This window comes from Suricata suricatta, chromosome 16, assembly GCF_006229205.1.
Source record: "Suricata suricatta isolate VVHF042 chromosome 16, meerkat_22Aug2017_6uvM2_HiC, whole genome shotgun sequence".
NCBI lineage: Eukaryota > Metazoa > Chordata > Mammalia > Carnivora > Herpestidae > Suricata > Suricata suricatta.
The window spans coordinates 34,498,269-34,522,143 of record NC_043715.1 but is presented as its reverse complement, the minus strand read 5'-3'; the positions used below and the strand labels follow the sequence as shown (position 1 = coordinate 34,522,143).

General features: G+C 36.2%; 1 protein-coding gene across 7 annotated transcripts in view; it reads left to right on the top strand.

Annotated features, from left to right (window-relative positions):
- PHKB (phosphorylase kinase regulatory subunit beta) overlaps positions 1 to 23,875 on the top strand; it is a 219,041-nt gene that overhangs the window by 68,370 nt on the left and 126,796 nt on the right. For all 7 annotated transcript variants that reach the window (XR_003903728.1, XM_029925046.1, XM_029925043.1 and 4 more), the window contains one exon: positions 22,727 to 22,842. Coding sequence is in view for 6 of the 7 variants with exons in the window: in XM_029925046.1 (XP_029780906.1) it covers positions 22,727 to 22,842 (116 nt within the window). In the remaining variant the exon portion in view is untranslated. The remainder of the gene's footprint in view (positions 1 to 22,726; positions 22,843 to 23,875) is intronic.

Sequence of the window (23,875 nt, the reverse complement as noted above, 5' to 3'; positions counted from 1 at the left end):
TTAGGCAGTCAATTTTTACTTCTGCCCAAACTAGTATCTTTGAATTTTTAGAAAACTAAAATGGAACTCTCAAGTAATTATGTAGAAATTCTTTTGTAATTTTTGCTGGGTATATGGCTGATATTGAATACATTTAGGGTTGTCATATTTAATAAAGTTTGTCTTATGAATAATTGAAATTTATCTTTCATTTTGGCCTTTCTGAAATTATAGCTCTACATGAAATGTTAGATTAATTCATCCTATATCTGCTGGGAATTTACTACGGCGGCTTAAATGAAAAGGTGCTTAGTTTTTCTCATATAATATGATGCCCGGAGATAGCTAGCTGCTTGGTCTGTCAGTTTCTCTTTATTATCTCAGAACGGCTGCTCCAACTACTGACATCAGGACAAAAAAAGGGAGAAGGTTGATAAAAGTGGTATGTTAGATATTTTTCATCTGAAATAGCCTTTTTTATCAGAAACCTCAAAAGGTTTCCCAAAAGTCCTCAGCACACTCCTTCTTAGGCCTTATATAAGGCCACTTTTAACTACAGAGGCAAGTCATGGGGGTTTCTGTTTTGTTTTATTTTGTTTCCAGCCTCTCTAGTTAGTCTGTTCAATAAAAATATAATGTGAGCCACTTGTGTAATTTAAAATTTCCAGTAGCTACATTAAAAACAGCAGATGAAATTAGTTTTTATAATGTGTTGTACTTAATGCAATGTACTTAAATATCTTTCTTTCAACATATAATAAATATAAACAATTATTAAGGAGCTATTTTTAAATTTTTGTTAAGTGTCCAAAATTGGTACATATTTTACACTGAAAGTCCATTTTAATTTGGACTAACTGCATGGCAAGTTCTCACTAGGCACCTGTGGCTAGTGGCTACCTTAGTTACTGCACATGGTTGTTTCCTGTGTTTGCTTGTCGCTTATAGGATATTGAGTTTTTATAATGTGATAAAATGATTTTGCACAAGAATCAGGAAACTATTTTCTTTAAGATATTTACCCATCTCCTGTTCTCTACTACAAAACCCAGCTTTTCTTGATGAAAGAATGGTTATTGTATCACATTTTTTTATTGTTCTGGTAGTGTCTCATAAGCCAACCATGTACATGCCACTATATATGGATATGATCTTAACCTGTTTTTTTTAATAGATAAAATGTTAAATTGTTGCAAAAACTTTGTTCTTTAGAGCACCAGTCCAGATTCATTGTCTAACCATTGCTATCATTCTGTGTCCCCATGGCCTTCCCGCCCCGTGCTCTGTCTCTTGAAATGTTCACATCTCTGAAACCTTTCCTCATACCTCAAATGGGAATTTGTCTTTCTCTTGTGGTGATACTGGTACACATAATTCAGACTGTGTTATAGTGTTATTTAAGAGGTATTTTGGTTATGATGTATTATAGAAAGAGCTAAACATAAATTGTCATTATTCATAGTACACATCTTTTTTACAATATTGCATCTAGGTTTGGGTGCTATAATCTCAGTGAAATTATCAGACATTGGAGAGGATTCAGGTTTGTTACTTTAGAAAAATAGCACCTTGTAGTGCTTACATCTTTTTAAATAATGTACAGTAGATGCTAGAATTGGACACACCTAAAAAGGTATGATTGATTTAGATGATCTCTTGAGCTCTTTCCCAATCCAGTCTCCAAATATTGAAAAATAACAATTAGGGGCGCCTGGGTGGCTCAGTCGGTTAAGCCTCCAACTTCGGCTCAGGTCAGATCTCACGTTCGTGGGTTCGAGCCCCGCATCAGGCTCTGTGCTGACAGCCAGCTCAGAGCCTGGAGCCTGCTTCCGGTTCTGTGTCTCCTCCTCTCTCTGCCCCTCCCCCTCTCATGCTCTGTCTCTCTCTGTATAAAAAATAAATTAAAAAATTGAAAAAAATTATTAAAAAAAAAAAGAAAAATAACAATTATATTGTATTTTTTTAGCCAAATAAAAATATTTTCCAAACACAAAAATTTGTTCCTAGTTTCTTATACATGCTTTGAAATTTAGAAATTGAATTTTGTTTCAGTGTTGTGTAGTGTTGGTAGGAGATAAGAGAGATGTGGAAATTTAAACAGTGTTTAATAGGATTAAAATGGATTTTTAATTGTTATTACAATAGCCTCTCATTTCAGGATAATGTTATAATTTGGGGAATTAAAAAAAATTAAGCCTACAGTATGTTGGTTTAGATTTCTTAATTAAAGAATAGTGTTGCCAAAAGATGTATTCTCAAATGTTAGTTATTACTGAAATAAAGCAGATAAATGAAAAAATTTTGGTAATTTCATGAGACATAGTAACCTGGAATAGCCACTTCTCTCATAGTAGAAATAAAGACATTATCTCAACCATATAAAATGATCATTGGTTAATATGGATTTACTTCATATATGACATGTTATAGGAAAAAATATATTAGTAATTGTTCATAATCCTTTTTTCAAATATGTTTACATTTAATAAAGAGTTGTAACCTTTACTGTTATAGACAAGTTAAATATACATATATTCATAGAGTCTTTGTTTCATCAGGAAATGCTAATGTTTTAGTTTTATGAATGGTTGAATTACTTGTCTGAAAGTTTTTAATTTGTTATGTTGTATAATGGTTACTTTAGAATCAGATATAAGGAATTTCTTATTTCCTGAGAAAATATCATTGTAACAAATATTTCTATTTGGACAGTAAAATGACTTCTTGTGAACTAGAATCCACTTGCATTGGTCAAACTAAAATATATCATGTTTAGCTACAAAGCAAATTTGAATAATCATTCTTGAATTATAGCAAAAAAATGAACTTTCAGAATTATTCCAAATTACTGTAAGAGGAAGGCAAGTTACTGAAGTTTTGAACAACGCTCTCTCCATATAACTAAGCAGCATTCAGGGCATATAGCCTTCCTACATTTATTAAGAATTACATTGGGGCGCCTGGGTGGCTCAGTCAGTTAAGCATCCATCCAACTTTAGTTCACGTCATGGTGTCAGGGTTCGTGGGTTCGAAGCCCTGCGTCAGGCTCTGTGCTGAGAGCTAGCTCAGAGCCTGGAGCCTTAGGATTCTGTGTCTTTTTCTCTCTGACCCTCCCTTGCTTGTGCTATTTCTCTCAGTTTCTCAAAAATAAATAAAAAACAGGAAAAAAAAAGAGTCATTAGTATCCTACAGCATGACAGAAAAACCTTTTCAATGACTTACCTCTTTTTAATTGTTTCTTAGTCATTTCTTTGCAGCATTAGTGCATTTTGATTTTGTTACTTATAGTTGCAGATACACAACTGCTATGGTAATGAAGTCACTGATGATAAGATGAGGTGCTAAAGTTAAGATGTAAATATTTGCTCTGTGAATTACGCTCTTTGTGATATTGTTTTTCAGTTCCGTGTACTAGTCTCTAGGTCTAAAGTTCTCTCTTGGCCAGTGAGAGGGCAGACGCAGGATTAAAATAGGAGAAAGAGACGGCTAATGTCCGGGAAAAGGCAGGAGCCCTGAATTGGAGTCCATTTTTATTAGGATCAGAAAGTTTACAAACATGGCAATGGACGTGCACAAAGAGACAATGAACCTGTGAACATTAACTTGTGGATGTGAGGGAAAGGGGGTATTGAAGATATTCAGGGTTAGCGGTGTTGGTTAATACAAAACAAAATCCTGGTGCTGGGCAGTTTGGGCAAGGTTGTTTACTGGGGACCGGAGGCACACCTCTGTTTATCTTAGCTAGCCTAGGGGATGGGACAGGTGGGACCTGTGACCTCAGAGTTAATGAGGCACCTTTTCTTTTGTTAATCATCTCTGCTCTAGGTTGCTTCACCTGCAGTGCAGCCATCTAAAGCCCAACTTACCTGTTTGTTTACCTGACTTGGTCTTACCTTCCTGTGAAAGCAGCTTTCTGCTATAATACTAAATTGGGGGGGGGGTGCCCTGAATGCCTAAGCTTCTTTATTTCATATATCTGTGTATTGAGGGCCTTTGCCCCACCCTACTTTACACTGGGGTCTTTGCCCCCCCCCCTCTATTCTGGGGGCTCTGCACCTCCTCCCTATTCTTGGTTGTCTTATCTTGTTTACCCAAACTCCGTGTGAGCATCCTATAGCTTTGCACGTTATGCCTTGTTAACCCATTAGTATAAGCCCAAGGGATCCCTAAGCTTATTCCCCACAGTTCTGAAATTCCTTTATTGTTATTTAATGTCTTTGGATGCCTTACTAGGAAGTCTTGAGACTTCAGTATTTTTCCTTTTACTATTTCAAAATTTTACTTGGCTCACTTAAAAATTTGTAAAGGCCTTTTATGGGAATTTTAGATCAAGTTATATTATTTGGTATTTAATGGTATATTATTTGGTTACAGTATCCTGAATCTGGCAAAGGGTTCTGGTTTCTTTTCAGTAGAATTTTTGTTTGGATGACAAAAATTTTGTTTTCTGAAATGCCTGGATGAAAGTTTTCTAGAATTGAATGCACCTGCACTTGTCACCTATAACAGCATAACAGAAGAGTAAATCCTCATCAAACACAAACTATTTTAATATTTTTGGAAGAAAGCAGGGTATAATTCAGTTGAGAAAAGACTCATTTCTTAATTTTAATATTCCTGGGATTTATGCACACAAGTCGTCACTGTTTTAAGGTAAGGAGCACTTTTCTTCAATAATGCCAAAACATTGAAAGTGTAATTGCCTTTTCTGTTGGTGTTATAGATATGTTAGATATATGTCAATTTTTTTCGACAAATATTTCTTGTGGACCTTTCATGTATAAGAAAGTATGATAGGTAATGGGATAAAATGGTGACTAAGATAGACAGCTCATCCAAACTTGAGAAATCAGGGAGGTTTTTCTCTTCTAGGAAATTTCCTCATCCATGTTGATCTCTGAAGGCAATGTAGGAATTAGAGGATATGTGAAGGCAGTGTAGGAATTAGTAGAATAGGAATATAGTAGGGAGAGACAGTAATATGTAGAAATCACCAAACTTGAGAAAGACCATAGATTATTCTAGGAGCTAGAAGAAGTTTCACTTGTAGGTTTTTGGGGGCAACCAAAGAGGTAGTATAGTTGGGTAGCTGTCACAATAGATATTTGGTCATGTTTCTGTAAATGTGACCATACAATTGACTAGGCCGATTTTTTAGCCTCTCTCAATTCAAACTGATAGATTAGATAAACTATAACAAACTGATATGATTAGATAAACTGTAACAAAATTTATTTTAAAAACAACCAAGTAACCAAGTACAAATGAAATAAAGGAAATCCCTAGATGCCAGAAATGAAGACAAAATTAGTAGATTAACATTTGAGCTGATGATGGATTAAGCTCAGAAACCTAATAGATTCAGATATATTGTGTTACTTAGCTATTATAACTTCTTAACAAAGTACTCCCAAATTTAATGTCTTATATACAACTTTTGCCCACAACTGGCTAGCCAATTCTACTGGTTATGACCAGTCTCAGCTGGTCTTGGCTGAGCTCACTCATGTAGGTTGTAGCTGATGTAGACAGGTTGACAGCTGATTTAAGATGGCATTGACTAATATAAGCCATTTGTGTTCCACATGGTCTGTCGTCCCCCAGAATGGAGCTAGGATTATTCTCAAGGCAAAGTAAGGGATCTGAGAGTAGATGCATGTCAGGCTTCTTGAGACCTAGGCTCAGAATTGGTCCACCCTCATTCTGGTGGCCAAAGCAAATCATGTGTCTGACCTCTTGTTGGAATGAACTATAAGATCATGTTTCAAAGGGTTTAGATAGTTGAAGTGTGGAAGATTGAGTCCATTTTTGTGATCACTATAACATAGATCTTTTTTTTAATGTTTATTTTGAGAGAGAAAGAGAGAGAGAGAGAGAGAAAGTGGGCACAAGCAAGGAAGGGACAGAGAAAGAGGGAGAAAAACCCCAAACAGGCTCCATGTTGTCATTACAGAGTCCAATACGGGGCTCCAGTTCACAAATCATGAGATCATGACCTGAACTGAAATCAAAAGCTGGACCCTTAACCAACTGAGCCCCCAAGGCCCCCACGGTATCATAGATCTTATGGGCCCAGGGTTCGAGTTTTTAAATGGTCACACTGGAACAAGAGATGCTGGCTTGGGCAAATTCAAGATGAGATGTTACATATGAAGTCTATCCATGAGCTTACAAAGAACTGTCTTCTCTGGAAGCAGAGCAAAACAAACCTCTGCTCACTGGCCCAGAGAATAGGAAGCTCCTGTTATCTAAGACCGTAGATTGTGCCATGTGCTGACATGGGGTCTGAAAGATAAAGTTGCATTTTAGGTGTATATCCACAAATGAAAACCTTCACTGAAATGAGTTAAATAATACAAATAATAATTACAAAAGATTATAAATTACATGAGGAAATTATTCAAAACAGCCAGGCACAGCAAATAAGGAAGGCTTGTACTCCATGAATTTTAGATAATAGAAATATTTGAGAGAGACTCTAAAATAAAAATGTTTAAATTGTTAAATATTAATATAGAGGGGAAATAAAGAATATAAAAATGTATGAAAAGGAACCAAAAGTGATTATTAGAAATAAAAATTATAAATAACTAAAAGGTTAGTGGACATGTTAAAGAATAGACTGGACATTGCTGAAGATAGAATTTATGCACAAGAAGATAAGTGCTGGGAGAACAGAGAAGTAAAAAGATAGAAAATATGAAATAATGTTTAATAGTAATTGAGGATCGAATGAGAATGTCCAAAATATTCTTCATAAGAATGAAGAGTAGAGAGAATTGGGGAAAGGCAGTTTTTGAAGAAGTAGTGACTGATAATGTGAATTGAGGAAAACATGAGTCTTGCACAGAGTACATAAAAATAAATTCTCCCCTCCCACCGCACCCTTCCCCTACCCAGAAAACTCCTGGGGAATTATAAAACAAGTGATAGAGGAAATCTGGGTCTCTAAATGACGTTGTGGAAGTAAGCTGACCCATTAATCTGTGTTTTATAAAATTTAAAGGAATTTTTGAGGGAAAAAAATTTTTTTGATGGCTTGAAACAACATAGTGATGCTCATATGAAATGTGCAACTCTTTGTCTGCAGCTCTAAACGAGGGGAGCGCCTGTGTAGTGCCCCACTGGGGGCTGTAGCCGGGGACGGGGTACCCAGCTCCAGCTGTAGGGGCAGCTGATGTATAGCAAGCAGAGTGGAGTGAACTAGCCTTTGTAGCTCCCAGTGTGCTGGCTAGCTTGAATACTTCTGGGGCTGTCGGGGCTGTCCCTAGTTGTATGGTATCTAGTCCTGTTATAATTAGGGTGTGTGTATAATGCACAAAGTGTGAGAACCCAATTAGAAAGCGGTTAGGATGTGAACTTAATCAGTACTTAATCCTCTGTTTTATGCAAGAAGAGGAAGTGACCAGTTTCCAACCAGCGCCTCAAAATTGAGATAAGATAGCATTGAAACAAAGAAGTAAAAACTATATCACGCATGGACAAATGATTCTGTACAAGAAATCAATTATATCTTAAAATGCCATTGCATTGGGGGTTTTCTTTTTACAGCAGTTTGTTTTTTACCCTGTTTATCTAAGGTAAAGGTATAAAGATTGACATTACTTAATAATTAAAGGATACAAAGTACTGTTCAAACCTAATAGTAAATCCTCAATGTATATAAAGCAAAAATTTATTAGAATAGGTATGAAGGAGATTTTTAACACATACTTAGAATGTGATAAAGGAGATAAAAAATAAAAGCTATGATATAGATTATCTGACCACATTACATTTAGAAGTCAGTAGGTAAAAGATGCCCAATCTAAATATCCTGTTTTTGGAAACTAAAAATACATAAACTTCTGTTTTATGATTTTGAAGAATGAAAATGGAAATTGAGTAATATAATGGAATGACAATGAAAACACCACGTACCAATACTTGTGGAATGTACCTGAAGTGTTGGACAATTTTTAGCTTTGAACACACATATTAGTAAAGAGTTATGATAAAAACTAGCAAGTTAATTATTCTGTTTTAAATTCAGAAAAAGAATACTATAGTAAACACAAAGCAAGTAAGAAGAAAGTAATAAAGATAGAAATAAAGGTATAAAATACGGAGTTAGAGATTGTTAGCAAAACCAAGAACTGTTTTTTTTTTTTAAGGTTAATAATTTAACCAACCTCCTAAAACTTTGCCAAGCAGAAAAGGAATACTTAAACAGATGAATAATATTAGGAATGAAAAGGAGAGTATAAGTACAAATAAGTAGACATTTTTTTTAATGTTTAGTTTTAGAGAAAGAGAGTGCATGCATGCAAGGGTGGGGGAGGGTAATAGAGGGGAAGAGGCAGAGTCCCAAGCTGGCTCCATACTCAGAGCTTGTAATGGGGCTTGATCCCAGGACAGTGAGATCATGACTTGAGCCAAAAGCATGAGTTGGACACTTAACCAACTGAGCCACCCAGGTGCCCCAACAAACAAGTAGACATTTAAAGAGAGAGAATATAACCTAAGAAATTATTTGGCAGTAAATATCAAAATGATCCCAAATGGAATGTGTTCTAGGAAAACCATAGGTTACTTTTATAAGCTGATTTGTGAACCCCCCAAATTCATATGTTAAAATCCTAACTCCCAGTACCTCAAAACATGGTCTTATATGGAAATAGGATTGTTGCAGGTGTATTTAGAGATAAGGCCTTTAAAGAAGAGAGTTTAAATCTGGCCCAAAGAATAGCCCTAATACAGTCTGACTGATGTCCTTATAAGGAGAGGAAACTGGAACATACAGACAGACACCAGGGACATGTGTGATCAGAGGGACAAACATGTGAGGCAGAGGAACAAGACGGTGGCTCACCTTCAAGTCAAGGAGAGAGGCCTTAGAAGAAACCAAACTTGCTGATACCCTGATCTTGGTTTGTGGCCTCTATAACTATGAGAAAATAAATTGTTGTTTAAGCCTGCCAGTCTCTGATATGTTGCTGTGGAAGCCCTAGAAAACTAATAAAGTTACTAAAGCTAAAGAAAAGGAAAAATAAAATAGACCAATTATGGTGTTTCTTAAACTTTTTGATGTTGTTATTGCCCTCAAGAGGGGGGAAAACTAAGTTTTCTCTAATGTAAAAATTAGATAATAAGTTTTGTCAAGGTAGACTTGAGCGTTCCATGGCCATACCTTACTGTAATACCTAAGATTTTTTGTTTGTTTCTGAGAACCAGTTTTCACCCTCTCAGGAATTCATGAGGTTGGTATAATTTTATAAAATTTGACAGAGGTAGTATCAAAAATCATATTCTAGGCTAATCTTTTTCTTCCATTAAATGTTTTTAGGTCATTTAACCATTCAACAAACTGATTGAGTAATTTCTGTTCTAGGCACTAGGGATACAGAACGATGAGGGCAGACAAGGTCCCTGCCTGCCTTGTAGAAATTAAATTTTAGGTGGGAAAATCCGCAAAAGCTTTCTAAAATAGAAAAAAAAAGTATGATTCAATGTAGCGAATTCAAATGGTATGGCCTGATAGAGAATGACATGTATTCCACTTTTGACTGAGTGAGCATGGAAGTTTTAAGATCCTAAATGGCAAAACAACTCCAGCTGGCGGGGGGGGGGGGAGAGAGAGAAAGAGGAAAGGTGGAGAAATGAGTATGTGAAATGAGTCATGGATAATGTATAATTTAAGTTACATTTGGCAATAAGTAATAGAAAACCCAACAAAATGTGGTTTCAGTAGATACAAATTTTATTTCATGCACCAACACTTTCGGAGGTTGGAAGTCCTGGGCTTTAACAGTAAGTGATCAGTGTCATCAAAAATATAGACTTACTTTTTCTCCTATTCTACCATCTTTAGCATTCAGACGTTTATCCAAATAATTGTAATTGCTCTTCCAGGTATAATGTATACACTAGTAAATAAGAATTGGGAAAGAAGAAGGAGCTTAAAAAAAAAAGTTATCTAGAAGCCTGACCCAGTGATTTTAGCTTAATCTTATTGACCAGAACTTGGTTTGTAAGTTCATTTGTTTTGTTCTAAATTTTTTTAACTTTTTTTCTTTTTGAGAGAGAGAGAGAGAGAGAGACAGAGTGTGAGCAGGGGAGGGGCAGAGAGAGAGGGAGACACAGAATCCAAAGCAGGCTCTAGGCTCTGAGCTGTCAGCACAGATTCCGATATGGGGTTCAAACCCACAAGCCATGAGATCATGACCTGAGCTGAAATCAGATACTTAACCAGGTGAGCCACCCATGCACCCCCCCTTTTTTAAAGGGGTATTATTTATGTATTTATTTATTTTAAGTTTGTTTGTTTATTTTGAATAAGGGAAACAGAGCATGTGAGTGGGGGAGGGGCAGAGAGAGAATCCCAAGCAGGACCTCCACTGCCAGTGGAGACCCCAGTGTTGAGCCTGAACTCAGGAGCTCTGAGAGCATGACCTGAGCCAGAGTCAAGAGCTGGATGCTTAACCAGTAAGCCACCCTGGTGCCCTGGTCACAAGGTTTTATACACCATGGAAGGCATTTTGACAGCATATAGTGATGAAAGTGCAAAATGGTTGGGAAACTCTTCTTGAGAAGCATACTAAGATGTATCTTGCAATAGTGTCACATAAAACATTTGTTACAGTAGAATTCCAAATAAGAAATTAAGTAGGGATATAGAAAATAAGGCAAGAGGTATAGTAATAATTACTACATGGAAGATTTACAAATAAATGCTAAAATTATTGGGTGAAAACATGAAGAGAAACAATCTATATAGTCTTAAAGCATTTTCCTTAATATGTTTATTAACTACAAAGGGAACGATTACAATATTACGGAGGAGAACCCCAGTCAAAACCAGTTACTAACTGACCAGGGTTATCATCACTTGTAAGAAGACATTGCCCCCATCCCCCTGCTACACTGCACTAAGAAAGTCACATTATTTCTACCACATTGTTGCCCGAAATGCATAACCTGTTGCCAAAAGTACATAATTTCAGTCCAGTTTTAAGAAAACATTAGGTAGGGGCAACTGGGTGACTCAGTTGGTTCCGACTTTGGCTCAGGTCATGGTCTTGCGGTTCGTGGATTCGAGTCCCACATCGGGCTCTGTGCTGACAGCTCAGAGCCTGGAACCTGCTTTGGAGTCTGTGTCTCCCTCTCTCTCTGCCCCTCCCCCACCACACTCAGTCTCTCTCACTCTCCTCAACAGTAAATAAACATTAAAAAAATTTATAGGATCTACTGCTCAATTATTAAAAAAAAAAAGAAAGCATTAGGTAAACTGAAATTGTGATAAAATAACTAATTAATACTCTTTAAAATTGTCAAGGTCATGAAAAACCAAGAGTGAGGGTGAGATAAACTAAGGCTTCCCTAATTACAAACTAAATACAATGAGGTATGCTGGTTAGGATCCTGGAACAGAAAAATGACAGTGAAAAACGTGAAATTCTAGTAGTATTATGCAGATGTTAATTTCTTGATTCTGATCATTTAACCACAGATAATAAGATGCTAACATTAGAGAAAGCTAGGTGAGGGATATATGGAAACTGAACTCCATTTGTAACTTCTCTTGAAGTCTAAAATTAGTCCAAATTTTTAAAACAATGTTATCTAAATATCCATATTTAGGTGAATGAATTAGTGAATTGTGGCATTTTCAAATGATTAGAATATTATATAGGTATTAAACTGATTAGATTAATGTGTGTCAACATGGATGAATTTAAAAAATAATGTTAGTTAAAAAAAATCAAAGGGCGCCTGCGGGCTTAGTCGGTTGAGCGTCTGACCTCAGCTCAGGTCATGATTTCACCGTTTGTGGGTTTGAGCCCCGCATCGGGCTCTGTGCTGACAGCTTGGGGCCTGGAGCCTGCTTTGGCTCCCTCTCTCTCTGCCCCTCCCCCACTCATGCTCAGTTTCTCTCTGTCTCAATAATAAACATTAAAAAAAAAAATCAAGCTGCAAAAGGATATGTATAGCATGATGCCATTTACGTCAAATTTCAAGATGTGAAAACAACTGTTATATGTGTGTGATGAAAGTTTGAAAACATGATGGAGAACTATTTACACCAATTTCAGGTTACAAGTTACTTCTGGGGGAAGTGGGAGGGGCTTGGCTACAGAATAAGTGCTTCAACTGTTTCTGTTTCACGTCCTTAAAGGTAAGATCTGGAGTGGAGACAGCAGCATGTTAACATCTGTTAAATTTAGTTGATGATTCCATAGGTGTCTGTTATGTATTTTTTTGTGCTTTTTATGCATGTGTGTAATGTATAACTTAAAAAAATATAATCCTTTAACTGAGTTCTTTGGGGGATTAAGACATTTCTGATAGGTAAATTATCCCTGTGCGGTACTTTAAAGAGTGAACGTTTGGAGAAATGAGAATTTGAATAGGAAAATCTATGCCCTAAAGAAAAATTGTTTTCATCTTCTGAACCTTAACTTTTTGGTGAAGTTTGCACACAGTAGGTAGAGCCGTGGCTAACTAACTTGTATACTAGGATATTTAGGAGCTTCTTGGAAAATGAAAATTGACTTGCATTTTCAAGATTCTCCACCTGGTAGAAAGTTACTCTAGCGGGAAATTCTAATACACTTGAGTTTAGTTTCTAAACCATTTTTCCCCCTGCTGTGAAAATATTGGGTTCTATATACATGAACTATGAATCATTTCTGTTGGGGATACGTAACAAGAAAGAATTAAGGATTAGAAAAAATGGTAAGCGAACACGGGGAAAACAAGAGTGGAGCTTTTGCTTTGAATGTACAGCAGGATGAAAAGAGAACAAGGTAGAACTCAGTTTCACACACCAGTTGCTGAGGAGATGGCATGTATAATAAAAATTTCATTTAAACAGCATTTGACATATGATCTGAATTGCTTTATTTTAGTGAATATTTCTCAAAAGCCTCATTTTTAAGGATTTTTAATTAGGTCATTTGTAATATTAGTAGTCCTTACCTGATTACTCCATAATGTCTTAACTTTTTTATTCACAAGTTTTCCTCTTATAAATGTTTATGTATCTATCTATAGATGTACACACACACATATATTATCTTCATAGTACCTGTATAGACATAAAGAGTTAAATTGTTCCTGTATTTGTGAGGCCTTCTTAACTCTAATTGTCACTTTTTTTTATTACACATACCTTAATTTTATTAAGTCCATTAAGATTTTGTATTTAAGCACGATATTATAGCAATTCACCATCTCCAAAATGTGATCATTTCATTGGCATTTAACTGTTTTGAAACGATTTCTGATATTTGAGTTACTTATAGATAAGCTAAACATATTCAGCAAATGCCACTGGATACATTTCATTATAACTGTTTTAGCTCTTTCAGATTAGAAATCTTTCTCTATAGCCTTTTTTCCAAAAGCGGCTTTCAAAGATACGTCTTCAAGGTAAGGCGACACAAACTAGAAATTGGTATGAAGATGAGGCAAAGGGCTAACAACATTGGATACATAAACTGGGTTCAGAATTGAAGTTTATACACAAAATACCCTGACCTTATAAATGGTTATGATCTTGATTTTCATATCCTAGCAGTCCCCCCAAATGCCCAGTCCTTCTTAGTGAAAGCACAGCATTTTGTGTGAAAAACAACAGATGGGTGTTTCTGACTTCAGAGAGGTTATGCAGGTCCATAAATCCTTATCTGAAGAAACATTTGGGATGAGATAATGTTTTTAGATACCAGAATTATTTGGGTTTTAAAAAAGAAATACCATTTAAATAGGTAACTTAATCTTGGTTGGCCACTCTCTGTGTCTTTTTCCCTTTGCTCATCTGTTTCTTGAATTCCACGTATGAGTGAAATCATATGCCATTTGTCTTTCTCTGACTCTTAGTTATAGTGAACAAGCTGATGGTTACCAGAGGGGAGGTGCATGGGGGATGGGTTAAACAGGTGATGGAGATGAAAGAGGGCACTTGTGATGAGCACTAATGACTGTATGTAAGTGTTGAATCACTATATTGTACGCCTGAAACTAATATTTCATTATATGTCAACTAATTGGGATTTAAGTAAAAACTTTTTTAAAAAAGATACCTTATTTATGCAATGGCCCCAGCACAGTTTAGGGCAAAACCACATCATTGGCACGTTAATATGTTTGCATAAGACATATGCATATTCATATAAAGTGAGATGAATAAGGCAGATAACTGCATATCATTTCTGAATTTTGACAGATGAGTTAAGCAAAAATAAAACTGGTTTCAGAGTTTGTGGGATTTTTGTATTGCAGATAAAGGGTGGTAGACCCGGATAGTAAGCAGAGGTTGGGGGAACATCACCTAAAATAAAGAAAAATTAAGAACTCTGGTCTTGACTCTAAGTGTAATTTGATTTAAGAGAATGAAGCCAAAGACTTCTTCACCAGGGAGGAAAGGTTTGACATGGGACTGAAGAAAGGTTCATAGAAAACCGTTTCACTTGGAAATAAGCAAAACCAAGCTCAAATGGAATCTAATGTCCCTGGCAGGCAGTAGAGTATAGAGAGAGGCCCATGAGGGTAGGGTGGGAAGATTATGGAAGGTTTGAATGTCAGACCTGATTTGTGCCAAGATTCACAGAGTCTTTATGACCAAAGAACTGATGTGAAAAATACCAGGGCATTGTGTCAGAATGATATGGCCAATCAAGAAGACACAGTAGCAAAAATATGTTTCTAGACCAAGAGTATTAAAACTCAGTGATGGCATAGAGAAAAACAGTTGAGAAGTGCTTACAAACCATGTGACATGGCATTTAATGTGAGATCCAATTGGAAATATTTGTATGTCGGTATAGAAAGAAAGGTATGCATTGTAAATATTCTGAGCTAGAAAGCCAAAAATTGCAGAATTGTAAGAATGCATTGTAAACATATATTTGTTCAGGTTTGGGCCCATTTAAAAAATTGGATTGGTTGTTTTTTTAAATTTTTTTTAATCCTATGTTTTTAATTATTAGTTTTTGAGAGAGAGAGAGAGAGAGCATGCACATGACCAAGGGGTAGAGGGGGCGAGAGAAAGAGAATCTTAAGTAGGCCCCACACCTCATGCAGAGCCCAATACAGGGCTCAATCCCATGACCCTGGGATCCTGACCTGAGCCGAAATCAAGGGTGGGACTCTCAACTGACTCAGCCACCCAGGCACCCCTGATTGGTTGTTTTCTTATTGAGTTTTAAGAGTTCTTTATTTACTTTGGATTAGCAGTTCTCTATCAGATGTGTCTTTTCCAAATAGACTTTTGCAAACATCTCCCAGTCTGTGGCTTGTGTTCTCACTTTCTTGGTAGTGTCTTTAACAGAGCAGAAGCTGTAAATTTTATTCAAGTCCAGCTTATCAATTATTTATTTCATGAGTGATTTCTTTGGTGTTGTATCTAAAAAGATGAGTGGGGCAGCTGGGTAGCTCAGTCAGTTAAGCATTAAGCATTCAAATCTTGGTTTCAGCTCAGATCATGATCTCACTGTTTCATGAGTTCAAGCCCTGTGTCAGGCTTCATGCTGACAGTGTGGAGCCTGCTTGGCCTGCTTTTCTGTCTCCCTCTCTCTCTCTCTGCTCCTCCTCCTCTGCTCACTCTCTCTCTCTCTCTCAAAATAAATAAACACTAAAAAAATAAAAAGGCACCACTATACCTAGGGTCATCTGAGTTTTTTCCCATGTTGTTTCCTAGGAATTTTATGGTTAAGTTTTTATATTTAGATCTATGATCCATTTTTGAGTTAATTTTTGTAAAGGGTGTAAGGTCTAGCTCTAGATTAATTTTTTTGTATGTGATTGTCTACTCATTATTTGAAGAGCCTTTCTTTGTTCCATTATGTTGCCTTTGTTCCTTTCTTAAAGATCAATTGACTATTTATGGGGCTTTGTTTTTGGGCTATCTATTCTGTTTCATTGATTTATTTGTTTATTCTTTGCCTATACCACACAATTTTGATTACCACAGCTTTTTTTTTTTTTCCATAGCTCTTGAAATTGGATAGCATGAGTTCTTCAACTTTGTTGTTATTCTTCAATATAGAGTGGCCTATCTGGGTCTTTTGCCTCTTTATAAAACTTTACTATCAGTTTGTTGATATCCATAAAATAATTTGTTCATATTTGGATTGGGATTTATGGAGTCTATAGATCAATTTTGGAAGAATTGACATCCTGACAATATTGAAACATCCTGACCCAACATGAAACATCTCTATTTAGTCATCTTTGATTTCATTAATTAAGTTTGTAGTTTTCTTCATATAAATCCTGGTATATATTTTGTTAGCTATATCCCTACGTATTTCATTTTTGGGGTGCTATTTTTAATTTCAAATTTTACTTGTTTGTTTTTGGTATAAAGGAAAACAATTGACTTTTGTATATTAAACTTACATCCTAAAACTTGTTATATGCACTTATTAGTTCCAGTTTCTTTGTTGATTCTTTTGGTTTTTCTAAATAGATGATTATGTCTCCTGTGATGAAGAACAGTTCTATGTCTTCCTTCCCAATCCATGTACCTTTTCTTTTCTTTTCTTGCCTTATTGCATTAACAAGGACTTGCAGTACAATGTTGAAAGGAGTGGTAATATGGGACGTACTTGCTCCACATCTGATTTTAGTGAGAAGGATTAAGTTTCTCACCATTAAGTATGATTTTAGGTTTTTCATAGATAGTCTTGATCAAGTTGTGAAAATTCCCCTCTATTAGTTTATTGAGAGTTTTTATGATGAATGGTGTTGGGTTTTCTCAAATGCTTTTCTGCATCTGATAATCATGTGATTTTTCATTTTTAGAATGTTTATGTAATGCGTATGTTTAGTTTTCTAATTGCAAAGCAGCCTTGTATGCCTAAGATAAATCCCACTTGGTTGTGTTGTGTAATTCTTTTTATACATTTTTGGAATCAATTTGCTAACATTTTATTGAGTATTTTTGCATCTCTCTTCATAAGAGATAATTGGTCTTTAGTTTTCTTATATCATGTTTGTCTTGTTTTTGGTATTATTGTTTATAAAATGAAGTAGGAAGTATTCCTTGTGTTCCTATCTGCTGAAGGAGATTGTGGAGAATTGATATAATTTCTTCTTTAAATGTTTGGTAGACTTCACTATAAACTGTTTAGATCTGATCTTTTTGTCTTGTAAACTCATCTATTATTGATTCAATTTCTTTTTTAAAAATTTTTTTGAATGTTTATTTTTGAGAGAGGGAGAGAGAAAGTGTGAGTAGGGAAGGAACAGAGAGAGAGAAGGAAACAGAGGATCTGAAGTGGGCTCTGTGCTGACAGCAGAAAGCCCAATGCAGGGTCAAACCCACAAACCATGAGATCATTTTCTGAGCTTAAGTCAGATGCTTAACCGACTGAGCCACTCATGTGCCCCTGATTCAATTTCTTTAATAAATATAGGTTTACTCAGCCCATCTTTTTCTTTTTATGTGATTTTTAGGTTGATTGTGACTTTTAAGGAATTGGTCATTTTCATCTAGGTTATCAGATTCATGGGCAGAGAGTTGTTCATAATAATCCTTTATTTATTTAATTTTTTTGGGATATGTAGTGATGTCTCCTCTTTAATTTTTATTCTACTAATTGTGTTCCCTCTTTTTTCTTAGCCCATCAAGAGGCTTATCAAATAACACTATACCATTTCATGTGTAGTGTTTTATAATAAAATAATCCTAATTTTTCCCTCCCATCTCTTATATCTTTGCTGTCATTTACTTATATATATAAGCACACACACGCACACACACATGCACACACACACAAATCTCATGTGATGACAGGCACCCGTTCCCCGGGCACCTGGCAAAAGCTGGAACCCCCTCGCCAAGCCTCAACTCCCTACCTAGGCCTCCTTACAAGAAGTGAAGCAGGCTCTCAAGGTTATTCTCTGGTTTCGGCAAGGTTGGGAACACCTGCTCCCTTGGAATGGCTGCCCGTTTTTGGTTTTGACATACCTGAAGTGACCCCAGGGTAAATCTCCTGAGATCTGGGGCACCATATCATGGGCACCTGGCAAGTGCCAATGCTAAACTAGCCGAACCTCATTCTAGGAAGCAGATGAGACTTGGAAGCCCTTTTCTGGATACAGGACTGTTGGGAACACACCTGCTCCTTTAAACACAGCCTGGCTTCCGTTTTTACAAACCTCAAGGAGTCTCAGGGCACATCTTGGGATATTGTGTGTGTGCCCACACACACATATATGCATACATACAATATAAACATAACCACATCGTTGCAAATTTATATTTTAAACAAACCATTATCTGTTAGATCCTTTAAGAAAAATTTCACATTCACTTATTCCTTCTTTGATGCTCTTCTTTTATTTATGTAGATCTAAATTTCTGTCATATTATTTTCTTTCTCTCAAAAGAACTTTTTACATTTTTTGTAGGACTGGCCTACCAGCAACATATATTTTCAATTTATGTTTCCCTGGAAAAGTTTTTATTTCCTCTTCACTCTTGAAGGATAATTTCTCAGGGTACTGGACTCTAGGTTAATAGTTTGCTTTTCCTTCCAGCACTTTCACTGTTTCCTTCTACTCTTAAATGGTTCTGACAAGTTAAATGTAATTCTTATCTTCGTTCTGCTGTAGATAAGGTGTTTGTTTCCTCTGACTTTTTTCTAGCTTTCTCTTTATCTTTGATTTTGTTTTTGGGTTTTTTTTTTTTTTTTTTTTTTTTGGTCATTTGAAAATGATATGTTGAGGTGTAGTTTTTTGTGGCTTTTACACGACTGGGTTTTCTCTGAGCTTCTTGTAGCTGTGGTTTGGTGTCTGATAATTTAATTTGGGGGAATTCTCAGTTATTATTGTTTCAGCTATTTTTTATGTTCCTTTTTCTTCTCATTCTCATACTCCTTTTTATCCAATTTTTTAAAAGTTTTATTTACTTTGAGAGATAGAGAGAGCGCGTGAGCAGGAGAGGAACAGAGAGAGGGAAAGAATGAGAATGCCAAGCAAAGTCGACACTGTCAATGCAGAGCCCGATGTGGGGGCTCAAATGCACAAACGATGAGATCGTGACCTGACCCACAATCAAGAGTCAGATGCTTAACCGCCCAGGCACCCCTGGTATTCCTGTATTCCTGGTATTACACCTGTTTTAGTTGTCTCACAGCCCTCCAGTTTTCTGTTTTGTGTGTTTCAGTCTTTGTTCTCTTTGCTTTTCAGTATTCAAGGATTCTGTTCATATAGCCTCTAGCTGGGAGATTCTTTCCTCATTTGAATCTCTGATAAGTCCATCAAAGGCATTTTTAATTTCTATTACAATGTTTTTTTTTATCTCTAGCACTTTTGAACAGTTCATTCTTAGGATTTCCATCTCTCTGATTACATTGCCCATGTGTTCTTGCTTACTACTACTTCAGGCAGCAGATTCCATATCCTATAATCATGGTTGTTTTAAATTTAATCTGACATTTACAACAGCCTTGTCATGTATAGTTCTGATGTTTACTTTGTCTCTTCAAAATGTATGAGTTTTGTTTTCCTTTTGATTTGCACTGTATTTTTTTTCCTGATAGCCTGACATGATGTACTGTAAAAGGAACTGTTATAAATAGGCCTTTAGTAATGTGGTGGTGAGATATGAGGCAAAGGGAAGCAAAGAATTCTGTAATCCTGTAATTAGGTCTAGTCTTCTAGTTAGCCTGTGCCTCAGGGCTATGAAGTTCACTATTGTGTCTCATTTTTTTCTCTTTCTTTAATAAGATAGCTATAGTAAGCTGGAGTTGAGTGTTTCTCTTCCTCATGTGGAAGGCTAGAGCTGGCTGTGCTTGAGCATTTCCCTTCCCTAGGTCAGTTAGGCTCTAATAATAGTCCAGGAGGTCAAGGTCTGGTTACCTGTTTTCTACTGAGGTGAGGCCTTGTTATGATAAACAGAGTTTTTTAACAGAGAGATTTCCCTTACCCTCTGAAGGTAGAATGTAGAGCCTTCCTATGGAACCTTTTGTAAGCCTCAATGGTGTAAAGTGAAGATTATCGCCCACTTTATAAAGGTTTGCATTATACCCTTTGCTTTTATGAAAGACCTGCATTAGTATAGTAATGCCTTCTTTCAGTTAGTAAAAACAGGTACTAATGTAGGTCTTTTGTAAAAGTGAAGTAGCATAAAAGCACAGAAAGCACAGATACCTATATTTCAAAATCGTTTCTTTTCTCCTCCTCCTGCTGGCAGCCAAAGGGGATTTCCCTCAGATACTTTCTACTGGAACCTGGTTGAGTTCTTGGAGGTAAATCTCAATATATTATGGGGAACCTCATGTGACTAGATCCTCATGAAGATGTTTACTCTCAGAATTTTAACTCTCAGTTTTTAACTGAGCCTCTAGCAGTTCCATTACAATTCAGGTTTTACTACCCCAGCACTGGTTTCCAAGGTGACTTCTGCTCATGAGTCTCTGCTCCAGGAAGCCTGTGTTCACCAGTGGGTCTCTCCATTCTTAGGGTAGCAGTATCTCTGTTTCCTCCCCTCTTTTAAGGATCTGAGAAGAGTTGGTCAGTTTTTCAGTCTGTCAAGCTTTTTACTTGTTAGGATGGAGTGGAATGGCAATTTCCAAACTCCTTCGTGTTCCTTACAGGGCTTATTAACCAAAAATGCCTTTCCAACCCGCTATTATACAGCATTTAGGCATTTTAGGAAGACTGCCTTACTTGGTCCAATCCTTGTCCTGAAATCTTCCTACGGGGAGGAAGAAACAGGAACATTGTTATGAACAGAAGAAAGAATTAGATGGTTTCAACTCTTTAAACTTGAAGACTTGACTATATATTTTCTCTATGTATTATAGAATCTAAATAGCTTTAAAGACCGTAGAAGAGCTGAAGATACCGGGTGTGTGAAAATGGCCAGGATTTTTATTCAGGCAGGTTTTCCTTAGGGTGTATAGGCAAATTAGTAAGAAATTAGGAAAGCTGAGGAGACCTTCACTAAGATTCAAAGTAGATAAAGTTTACCGTCAAGTATGTAATGCTTCACCCTTTGGTAGGGTTTTGAGATAGGTGTGTGTTTTATGGAAATCTAGAATTACCTTATGTTCTGTTCTATTTCTAAAGCCCCAACACCCTGATTGCTTTTTTCTTCACTAAAATATTTCAGCTGGTTTTGGCCCTGAGGGCAGTTATCTGCTGGGATGCCAAGTGGAAAGGTCAGGGACTTAAGTGTCCCAGCCATTCATCTTATGTGAGAGAATCTTGGTAGGCTGCTGTCAGATTAACTCTTGAGCACTGTATTTGTTGACTCCAGGCTTAGAAACTTTCCAGAGATTCTAAGGAACAAAGAAGAATCATTTTAAGAGGATATGGTTTCCTCTGTTCTGCTTTCTCAACCAATTCTTTTCTTCTGCTTTCTTCTCCTGTAATTTATTAAAGTTTCTGGTCTCCTGGTGGAAATCTTACCTTGGTTTCTAGTATTATTACTGTGTCATTTTTAAAAGTATATACATTATATTAATTATGTGTATAGGGTGGGTGTGGGAGATGTGTATTGCTACTGTAGAAGAGATTTTGAGATGAAGGCTAGATAAGCAAGTGCCTATATTCAGTGTACAGTAAATTTAGTGCATGGTGACTAAATTTAAAATCTTGTAATTAGGACCAGTAATCCAGCTAAGATACTGTCTTTATTAAAATGAACAGATTTATTGGGGTGCCTGGGTGGCTCAGTTGGTTGGGAGGCATCCAACTTTGGCTAAGGTCATGATTTCACAGTTCTGCTGAAAGCTCAGAGCCTGGAGCCTGCTTAAAATTCTGCGTCTTCCTCTCTCTCTGCCCACCTTCCCCCCCACACTGTGTCTCTCTCTGGCTCTCAAAAATGGATAAATATTTTTAAAACATTAAAATGAAGAGCTTTATTAAATAAGGACTGGCCATAATCTTTGATTTCTGTAGTTACTTTTGAGAGTTTAAATTTCATCAATTGTCTAACACTTTTACAAGGAAGCTGTGCATCTTGACTGGTTGGTTGGAGCTCACCTCCAACTCTAAGCTTTGAATTTATAAGATTGGGCATCTATAGCTATAGAAAAGGCTGGAAGAATATTAGATTTCAGGATTAATGGAATCAAGACTCCAGGTTGATCCAACATGGACTGACTCATTTTAGAATTGGGAAATACCTTTTTTAGCTCCAGAGTTTTAGACTTATTTAACATTTCACATTAACATTTTAGAAAAAAAATAGTATTGCCTAGTATAAAACAATGCTTTATATTTTTCTTAATTCTTAAGACACCCAGCCTCCATAAATACTAATAGATATAGCACTGAAAAATTATAGTTGGAGCATTGACAGGATTTAAATTTTCTTTCTTTCTTTTTTTTTTATTTTAATTTGAGGAGGAAGGGGTGTAAGGGCAGAGGTAGAGAGAGAGAGAGAGAGGTAGAAGATCCTAAGCAGCCTCCATGCTCAGGGCAGAATCTCATGCAGGGCTCAATCCCACAACTCCAAGATCATGACCTGAGCCAGAATCAAGAATTGGACACCCAACTGACTGAGCCACCCAGGTGCCCATAAATTCTATTTCTATACTCTATATTAGGTTCTCACTTTAGACATTATATCAGAAAAAAACGTATAACAGAGTACTCATAGTAATATAAATATCACAGGAATTTGAACATGTTAAAAAAGTGTTGGTAGGCAAGTGTGTAATTGGATTTCAAATGGAATCTAATTGTTCTTATCAGTATCTAAAGAGCCTGTTACTGCATGTGTCCTTATGTCTCTTGTCTTTTCTTTTAGGTCTCTTTTATTCAAAACCTTGTATTCTGTGTAGAAAGAGTTTACCGTGTGCCTGACTTTGGTGTCTGGGAAAGAGGAAGCAAATATAATAATGGCAGCACAGAGCTACATTCAAGGTAATTTGCTGATTTCTGAATTTTTAAAAATCTAATATATGGAATTTGAATAAAAATCAAAATATTAGATTGCAGCTGTGGTTTCTGTATTAATTTTCTCCTCTTATTTTTCTGTATATGATACAGATGAAATTCACTTAACATTAAAGCAAGGGACTATTCTCAGTGCCATGCACAGATGCAAGAAAAAAGTGGAGTATCTTTCCCAGCCTCCTATGATGTCAGTATACGCATATCAGCCTCCAGTCCAAGCCCTGGCCTTTTTGCTCAACCAATTCTTTCTTTTTCCTTTTTGAAATGACACCCTTTGAAAGATCAAATATATTAGGATTGTCAAACACCAAATGTATATACATTGCATGTAAAATTCCCTTCCATGTTGTAGAGCTGATTATTTATCCTAACCAGATACTTAACACCTTTCCTATAAAACTTAACGTTTTTTGTTTTCTGTAGGAGGTGTGATCAACATTTTGAGTTCTGGTTTAGTGGGCTTATTAACAGCAATAGCTGATGACTGATGTTAATGGTGTCTGAATCTCCTTTACTCCTTAGGGTTAGAGAAATAGCTTTAGTAAGTGACCAGACCTTTCAGGTATCCAAATTTCATGCCTGGTAGGTTATCTTTTACCTGAAAAGTATAGCTCAATTGCACCATAAATAAAATACCTAGGAATAAACTTAACCAAGGAAGTAAAAGACCTGTACTCCAAAAAATATAAAACACTGATGAAGGAAATTAAAAATGACACAAGAAAAGGAAAGATATTCTATGCTCATGGATTAGAAGAACCAATATTGTTATAAAGTACATACTACCCATAGCAATCTACAGATACAATTACAGATGTAATGTAATTCCTATCAAAATTCCAGTGACATTTTTCACAGAACTAAAACAAATTATCCTAAAATTTGTATGGAACTACAGAAGACCCCACATAGCCAAAGCAATCTTGAGAAAGAAGAACAAAGCTGGTAGTATTACAATTCCATATTTAAAGATATACTACAATGTTATAAAATCAAAACA